The 8893-nt window shown below is 58.2% G+C and overlaps 1 protein-coding gene across 1 annotated transcript in view; it reads right to left on the bottom strand.

Moving 5' to 3' along the window:
• Window positions 1-5150: 5150 nt before the first annotated feature.
• The window catches only part of SLC3A2 (solute carrier family 3 (amino acid transporter heavy chain), member 2), a 6842-nt gene continuing 3099 nt past the window's right edge, over window positions 5151-8893 (bottom strand). The window contains exons 4-8 of the mRNA XM_015569819.1: window positions 7585-7653; window positions 7431-7489; window positions 6934-7276; window positions 5772-5855; window positions 5151-5660 (exon numbers count right to left, since the gene is read on the bottom strand). Coding sequence (XP_015425305.1) covers window positions 5316-5660; window positions 5772-5855; window positions 6934-7276; window positions 7431-7489; window positions 7585-7653 — 900 coding nt within the window. The 3' untranslated portion in view covers window positions 5151-5315. The remainder of the gene's footprint in view (window positions 5661-5771; window positions 5856-6933; window positions 7277-7430; window positions 7490-7584; window positions 7654-8893) is intronic.

Raw genomic sequence — 8893 nt, 5'->3', positions numbered from 1 at the left:
GGGCACATGCCCAGGGTTCCGGGCTGGATCCCCAGTAGGGGGCGTGCAGGAGGCAGCTGATCAATGATTCTCATCATTGATGTTTCTCTCTCTCCCTTCCCCTATGAAATCAATAAAATATATTTTAAAAAATCGAAAGTAGGCCAGCCGGTGTGGCTCAGTGGTTGAGCACATAGACCCATGCACCAAGCGGTTGCTGGTTCCACTCCCAAGCCCCCACACATGCCTGCCTTGCAGGCTGGATCCCCAGGAGGGGGGTGTGCAAGAGGCAACCTATTGATGTTTCTCTCTCCTTTCTCTCCCTCTGCCTTCCTCTCTCTAAAAATCAACAGCCCTCGCTGGTTTGGCTCAGTGGGTAGAGCAGGGGTGGGCAAACTTTTTGACTCGAGGGCCACAATGGGTTCTTAAACCAAAGGCTTTGTGCCCAAACACACACAGGCATGGCAGCGCGTCCCCCCACCCCCACCCCCCGGGGCAGCCTCCCGGGCCTGGCCGTTCCAGTTAGGAGACAATCGTACTTCCTGCTGCTTGATGCTGGCTTCCGGGCCCTTTTGCAAATCTGATCCTGCTCCTCCTGGCAGTTCCCGGTGACCTTTCCATGAATTCTTCTGCTGCTTAAGAAAACCAAGAACTCCAACTGATACGATCTAGAAACGTGTACAAGGACCACCCACCCCTGAAATCAGAAAAATCTAGTTCTCCACGGATGATCTCCTGGTCGCCTAGGCTGACGGCTAGCTGGGACAGCTTGGCTCCCTCAGAGAGAGAGAGAGAGAGGTATCGATGCAAGGGAGAAACATGGATCTGTTGCCTCCTGTACGCACCCGGACTGGGGACTGAACCCAAAATCCAGGAATGTGCCCTGACCGTGAATCAAACCCCCCACCTTTTTGGTGCAAGAGACGATGCTCCAAGCAGCTGAGCCACACCGGCCAGGGCGGATGGGAGAGACCGCTCCATGCGAGTCTGAATAACCAGGTGGAGAACCACACGCGAGCCAGTGGGGCTAACGGGGGCGTAGCTTTGCCCCCCACCCCACTGCAGCCTGCAGCCTGTTTCGCTCGTGCCACTCCCCCAGATTGTCCAAAACTGTGCCCTCTGGTCCCTCACACTCACTGTGTCTCAACTCGGTGGCTGTACATAACGTCCCCTCCACAGCAGAAATGCCTCCTGGCGCCTCTCTCTCCACTCCAGGGAGGCCACAACCATCCCATCTCCCCGGTTAAACACTTCCTCTCTGTCCCCCAGGGCCTGGCTCCCAGCGGCCTCAAAGTCTTTTTTTTTTTTTTAATTGATTTCAGAGAGGAAAGGAGACGGGGAGAGAGATAGAAACATCAACGATAAGAGAGAATCATTGATCGGCTGCCTCCAGCACACCCTCTTGGCGGGGGAGGGACCGCAACCTGGTATGTGCCCTTGACCTGAATCGAACCCGGGACCCTTCGGTCCATAGGTCGATGCTCTATCCACTGAACCTCACCGGGTAGGGCTGCCTCACAGTCTTGATCTCAGGGCTGCAAGTACTGGCACACCTGCTACCACTCCCGATCGACAGCCCAGAACGGGGTGGGGCGGGGCGGGGGGGTAGGGCCAGCAATTCCTCCCCTTTGTCCCCACACTGCGGCACTCTGACTGCAGAATGCCAGTCCCTTCCCAGCCACAGGCAGGTGTTGGCCAGGGCCCGGGGGAGCTGGACAGGGGGCTGGGGCCTGGGCGTCAGGGGGGCCTTTCCCGCTCTGGGCCCCCAGCCTCGTCCTCGAGGACTTGGAGGGGAAGTCTCCTTACACTGATCACCTCATCGAGAAGCATCCTTAAGCCCCCCCCCCCACCTCCCCCCAGGCAGCCTTCAGTGCTTAGAATTCCAAGCGCCTGGTCCCCTGGGGGCTGGGAACCAGGGGAGGGAGGGGCTTGCTCACTGGAAGGAAGAGAGTTGAGGGCAGTAGGTACCAGGATCAGAGCAGTAACTCAAAAATGCTGAGTGAATGAAGGCCAGCAGAGGGGCCTTTCGGTAGGAGCCCTGCCGCTGCCCCCACCCGCGTCAGGGGGCCCTGCTCTCGGCTCAGGCTGCCCTGGGACAGGCGTCCTGGCCACTCCCTCACGACCCCACGGTGAGAATTCCCCTTTCACAGGGCAGCTGGGGGGCTCATGAGACAGCTCTGTGACCGCTGCTGTCTTCCTTGCTTCCTCTGTAGAAGGGAAGTGAGGGGCAGGCAGCTCATGCAACAGCTTTTCCTTTTTTTAAAAAAAATATATATTTTTTTTTATTTTTTTTTATTGATTTCAGAGAGGAGGGGAGAAGGAAAGATAGAAGCATCAATGATGAGAGAGAATCATTGCTCGGCTGCCTCCTGCACGTCCCCTACTGGGCATCGAGCCTGCCACCCAGGCATGTGCCCTTGACTGGAATCAAACCCGGGACCCTTCAGTCCACAGCCCACCTCTATCCACTGACGGTCTCCGCTTGACATCACGATGCGCTAGAGGTGGTGGTGGGGGTGGTTGCACAATGTCATGTACTTAATGCCACTGAACGGCACAGTAAAATGGTTAGAATGCTGTTTTGTGATGTATATTTTACCACTTCTTTTCCGTTTGGCTCAGTGGATGGAGCATCAGCCCAGAAACTGAAGGGTCCCGGGTCCAATTCTGGTCCAGGCCACGCACCTGGGTTGCCGGCTCAATCCCCGGCCCTGGCTGGGGCGATTGCGGGAGGCAACCAAGCAATGTGGCCCTCTCACATGGAAGTTTCTCTCTGTGTCTCCCCCTCCCTTCCACTCTAAGAATCAGTGGGAGAACAGCCTCGGTGAGGATTAACAACAGCCAAGTCCACGGTGAATTGCAAAGCACGCAGTCACGAGGAGACTCCACACCTAGCGACCCCACGTTACAAACTGTGGTTCAGCGGGACCAGGAGGCCCGGAGGAGAAAACAAACGGGGAGTGGGGGAGACCTGGGGCGCTGGGGAAGGAGCTGAGAGGGAAGAGGTGGGGAGCCTCTGGGAGAGAGGCCTGGATTAGACAAAAGCCAGCAGGGGGAGGAGAAGGGAAGTCCTAGGGCCAAGGCGAGGGAGCTGGGCCAGCTGGCTGGCGGGCTGGGCGTGTATTCCCTGGAATTGTGCTGGACCCGCAGAGCACATGCTGGCATCCCACCCCTTCCCGCAGGCGGCCCTCAGGCACAGATGCAGAGCGGGCAGCCGGTGAGCAAACAGGACTGGGCCCGAGCTTGATTGTTCCCTCTACCGGACACCGTCAGGGGCCCGCCCAGCCCTCTTTTTCCGTAAGGTGAGGAGGGCCAGACTCCGCCCACCATGACGGAGGAATCCTCATGATGGTCCCAGAGGCTCCAACAGCAAAACAAATGCGGGACCCAAACACTTGTGACCAGCCCCCCTGCTACCACCCTGGTCCGTCTTCTGAGCGTAAGCAACCACCACCCCAATCGGCCGCCCTGAAGAATGAACAGCCAGGGCGCCAGCTAAAACCCGCCAGCCTGCGCCACGGCTCAGCACCCCGCCACTGCCGTCCTGTCCCCTCAGACTGTGTGGTGAGGGACTCATCCGGCAGCCCAGGAGGTCATGGTTCCGTCCCGGTCAGGGCACATGCCCAGGGTGCACATTCAATCCCAAGTCGGGGGGCGGCGGGCATGCAGGAGGCAACCGATCGATGTTCTCTCTCATCCATGTTTCTCTTCCTCCCACTCCCTTCCTCTCTCTCAAATCAATAAAAACACATTAAAAAAAAAAAAAAACCTCATCCGGCCTGGAAGTCAGCCTTTGCCCCCAGCTGCTGGGCGGTGATCTCCAGGCCCCGGAATGTCCTGACCCGGGACTTCAGACCTGCCCGGCACTGTGATTTATGATGAGGCTTGGGACACGCTGTCTCCGGAGGACTAAAGGTTTTAGCCTGGTCTCTGGGAGGGGCTGGGTGTTAAAGGTCAGCCGTGGGCGCGAGCAGGATGTGATTAAGCCCCAAGAACACTCCGAGGCCAAAGGCTGGGGGGCGCCCCTGCTTGGCCAGCGCGGTATGCCGGGTCTGGGGTCCAGGATTCCCTGGGAGCTTCATGTTCGGATTCCGCCCTGGGCACTGCGCACCCCGCCCTGGGGCCAGTTCAAACACGCATCCTCTCGCTATAAAGCCCATCTCAGAGCTTGCGGGGTTCTGTGCGTCATTCCCGCAATGAGCCACTGAAGGTCAGGAGCCGGCAGCTGGTGTCTGCGGGGAGAGCAGCCTGGGGGAGCGTGCCCTCACCGTGCAGGTTGCCCAACTCTGCAGCTGCTGTGACCACCCCTTGCCAACTCGACCTCACCCCTTGCCTCTTCCCTCCTCCTCGTTCCTCAGTGCCAGGCACGCTCCCACCCCAGGCCCCTGGCAAGCTGCTGCCCATATACCTGCCTAGTCATTTCAGGCCCTTTATTCAAATGTCACGTCCTTGGTGAGGCCTCCCTCGCCCCCACCCCAAACACCCACCTCTCCTCCTGCTTACTTTTTCCTCTTTGACAACTATCACCATACCCTAAAGTTTATTCAGCTTACTTTTTAAAAATATATTTTTATGGATTTCACAGAGGAAGGGAGAGGGAGAGACAGAAACATTAATGATGAGAATCACTGATCAGCTGCCTCCTGAACGCCCCCTACTGGGGATCAAGTCCACAACCTGGGCATGTGCCCTTGACCAGAATCGAAACTGGGACCCTTCAGTCCAGGGGCCAGTGCTCTATCCACTGAGCACACTAGCCAGGGCCGTTTAATCTGCCTCGCCAGGACGTAAGCCCCAAGGGATGGGGATTTTTGAACTTTGCTCCCTCCTGTACTCCAGGACCCAGAACACTTCCTGGCACGTGCTGAGTGTGCAATCACGTCCCACTGAGTGAATGGCCTCTTGGACCCTTTGGAAGGACCTCTCGGGCAACAGGCCGCCCCACCCCACTCCATCCTCTGAGAGGTTAAGTCTGCAGAGACAGGAAAACTGACCACACGGAGCTGGAGAACCGTTGCTGAGGGAGAGCCAGACCGAGACCTCCAGGAGAGCACGCCCAGCTGGGGACACCTCCCTGCTCCGACTGGCAGGCCCTTCCTGTCTGGGCTGGCAGATGGATGAAACTCTCAGACCCTGATCATGACAGAAGGTGGAGGGAAGACAAGACCTCGCTAGGCAGGGGTGACTTTTATTTGAAGCCAGAAAACACCCTATTGGGGGTTCATCTGTGACAGTAAAAAAAAAAGGGAGAGAAACCAGAACCCCAAGGTCCTGGGGAGGGGAAGGGAGGGGAGGGAGGGGAGGGGCAGGACGGTGGGTCCCGGCAGGCCCACAGATCAGGCCACGTAGGGGAAGCGGAGCAGCAGCCCCTCGTGGGGCTCCAATTTCAGGTGCTCCAGCTCAAGAGAGGCGCCCTCCTCCCGGCCCGGCTGGGTGCTGAGCAGCAGATCGGCCCTGGCGGGCAGGCCGGGGGCCACCAACTGGGCAGGTTGGCCCACGTCCCCGAAGTTGAGCACTACCAGGAACCGCTCGTTCTGGTCCCACTTGCGGACGTAGGAGAAGAGGCTGGGCCCCGAGGAGAGCACGTGGAAGTCTCCGTGCAGCAGGGAGCGCTCCTTGCCGCGGTGGTCACTCAGCCGCCGGAACAGAGCGAGGAGGGAGCCAGGGTCTTCGCTCTGGCCCTACAAGCGATGGAGACATAGCAGGAAGGGATGAAGAGCTCCCCTGGCTGCACACTCCTACTAGCCACCGGCCCGTCCGCTGCTCAGGCCCTGCCCCCCGAAAACCCGTACCTTCACAGTCATGTTGGAGCTCACGGGTCCCAAGGTGTTGAGGGAGCTGGACTCATCCCACAGCATGACCGGGGCTTGCTGGGGCTGGAAGGCAGGGAAAACAGGACTTGGGAAAGGCTGGCCCACTCCCCTGACTCTGCCTCCTGCCCCCCACTCCCAGCAGGCCTCCCGCCCTCACATCTAACTTCCCCTGGGAGCAGCAAGGCCGGCTCCCACCTCAGGTCCTTGCACTGCCCCTCGGCCAGAGGGCGCTGCTCCCAGACAGCCACGAGCCAGCTTCCTCCCTGCCCCCAGCCTCTGCTCAGCTGTCTCACAGGGTTCCCTGTGGCCACTCAGAAGACACAGCAGGCTTCCTTCTGCGGAGCACCCACAGCACTCCAGCCCTCTGTGCACTGCTCTCTCCTCCAGGCACGCGCGGGAGTCACGCCGTGAGATTCGGGAATAAGTGAATGACCGGCTCTATAAGTACCAGCTCAGGTGCCAACCTCCACGCCTGTGGCTAGAGCTCAGCAAGTGCCTTCCTGGTCTTACCCCTTTCCCCACATTCACTCCAGGCTCTTCTCTCACTCACCTGGCTCCCCCACTAAACTAGGAGAGCCCAGCAGAGCACCCACTGTCCAATGAATGAATGAGTGAGTGAGTGAGTGAGTGGACACTTACCAGGTACGACATTGCATTTTAAAGTAGCCGTCACTTGCCCTGACCAGTTTGGCTCAGTGGATAGAGCGTCGGCCTGCGGACTCAAGGGTCCCGGGTTTGATTCCGGTCAAGGGCATGTACCTTGGTTGCGGCCACATCCCCAGTGGGGAGTGTGCAGGAGGCAGCTGATCGATGTTTCTCTCTCATCGATGTTTCTAACTCTCTACCCCTCTCCCGTTCTCTCTGTAAAAATCAATAAAATATATTTTAAATAAATAAATAAATAAAATAAAGTGGCTGTCACTTTATCCAAACCGCCCTACGAGAGAGGCAGCCGCACAGAGCAGATGACCGGGACGTGGAGACGTGAAGCCGCTGGCCGCGGCCACACAGCTACCCACCAGGTGACTGACTAGGAAACAAACGCAGCAACTCCCCCCACCCCAAGAGTCACGCCTGTCTGTGGCATCCACAGACTACCTTGGCGGATAAACACAGCTCCCCGACTGCGCCACGAAAATACCTGTCCGGGAAGGGCAGCTGCCTTCAGGCCGATCTCGTCCCCATAGCTGAAAACCGGGGTCCCCGGCAGGGTGAAGAGCAGCAGCTGGTAGAGTCGGAGGAGCTGAGCCGGCACGAAGGAAGTCAGGGGGCCCTTCTGAGACAGACCCCAGCTGCACCAGCGACTGTCATTTGTCAAATGCGAGCGGGTGGCGTTTAAGAACTGGGTGACCAGGAGTTCAACGTGCTCCCCAGTGAAAGGGGAGGCCGACAGGTACGAGCTTGTCAACAACAGGTCGTTGTTCGATTCGAGCAGGCTCACGATCTCCTGGAGGCTGGAGGACTTGGTTCCTGCCATCAAGAGCCTGCGGAGAGCAAAGCTGAGGTCAAGGGCGGTACAGGACGAGAGAGGAAGAGAGGAAGGCATGTGAACTAGGAACTCCCCCTTCCCAGGGCCTAGCGCCCCACTGAGGGGACCCCCGGCGGAGCTAAGTTAGGGACAAGGGGCCTGGCGCTCACCTGTCTTCACCGAAGCTCTTGGTGATGTTCTGCCACTCGGCCAACAATGAAGGCGCGTTCTAGAAGGCAAAAAGCAGAGGCAGCTACTACCCGGCCCTGGAGTCGCACTGCTCTCACCGAGCGAGGCCGCACCGCCCATGTAAAGGAAGCTCACCTTCAGGTTCTCCACGTCCCGAACCTGGAACCCATCCACACCAGCCTGCAGCCAAAACTTCAGCGCGTCCTACAGGACGGGGGGAGGACGGAGGAAAGACAGTGACACTGTGCAGAGGCTCACAAACTCCCGCCCCCCGGACCTGCCTGCCAGGCGCTTCCTCGTGACCTGGGCCCTCACCTGAACGAGAGCCTGGAATGGCCTGTGCTCCCGCCTCCACCATAAAGGTTTAGCCCCTGCTCCCTCCCATTCTAACCGACCATTGGTTCTCCTAGTGATATAGCATCTCATTTCTCTTCTCCAGCCATGGCTTCACCTTTGAGGAGGCCCAAGAGAGAAAGTGTGTTCATAACCACAACTTCACTTAAACAGCGTGTGTGGAATGCTGGTGTACCCATGTCAGAGACGGGGAAATGGTCTCAAAGAAGCAAGGAGGCACGCCCAAGGCTCAATAAGCAAGTAGCAGAGACGGGGCTCAAACAGCAGTCAAAATCCCACAAAATCCCAAGACAAATGTACCGACGCCTCTCCCAGTGTCCTGAGGCCTAGGAGTGGTGCAAAGGGCTGTCCGTCAGGGCAGAGCTGTCAGGGCAACCCGAGGATGAAAGACTGAAATGCAAAGCATCCCCCCGCAGGCAGTTTCCATGAAGATTTGGGGTGAGGAGCCGGTTCTGCAGGACAGGCCCAGGCCTGAAGCCCTGCGTGTGAGGCACAGAACACAGCCCCATTGCCACTGCCCGTTTTTCCCTTTTCCTCTCTGCTCCATGTGCCCCCTCCTCTGCCTCCATTTTCTCCTGAGGCTACCATCTTCATCTCCTCACCATCCGAAAGCTTCCCTATCAGTAACGCTTACAGGGTCTCCCAGCAACTCGCTGGCGGGTGAACTGGAGGACTCCAAGGGTCCTACAGAAACGCTGGGAGAACAGATCCCACCCCAGAATCAGGGCTGCCAGCCAAGTGTGAGGGGCGCCTCCACTTCTGTTCTGCCCGTTCTGAACTGGCCGGTGTCCCAGAACACAGGCATTAGGAGCCTGGGTGACACTCACAGCCCCTCCCCCAGCCTGGGGACTATAGAGCCTGAGCCTATAGCTTAAGGGAAGGGTTAGAGAAATAAGGTTACTTGGACCTCAAGTCCCAGGAGCACTGAACCCTCTGAATCTTAGTGTCCTCCTGTACAGTTTGGGGATGATAGGGACCTTATGTGGGTACAGAGGGGATTAAAAAACATCTATAAAATACGTGGCAGAGCCCTAACCGGTGTGGCTCAGTGGATAGAGCGTCAGCCTGCGGACTGAAGGGTCCCAGGTTC

The sequence above is a fragment of the Myotis davidii genome, unplaced genomic scaffold (genome assembly GCF_000327345.1).
Source record: "Myotis davidii unplaced genomic scaffold, ASM32734v1 scaffold826, whole genome shotgun sequence".
Classification (NCBI taxonomy): Eukaryota; Metazoa; Chordata; class Mammalia; order Chiroptera; family Vespertilionidae; genus Myotis; species Myotis davidii.
The sequence above is the reverse complement of the archived record's forward strand: the minus strand, read 5'-3'. Positions and strand labels throughout refer to the sequence as shown.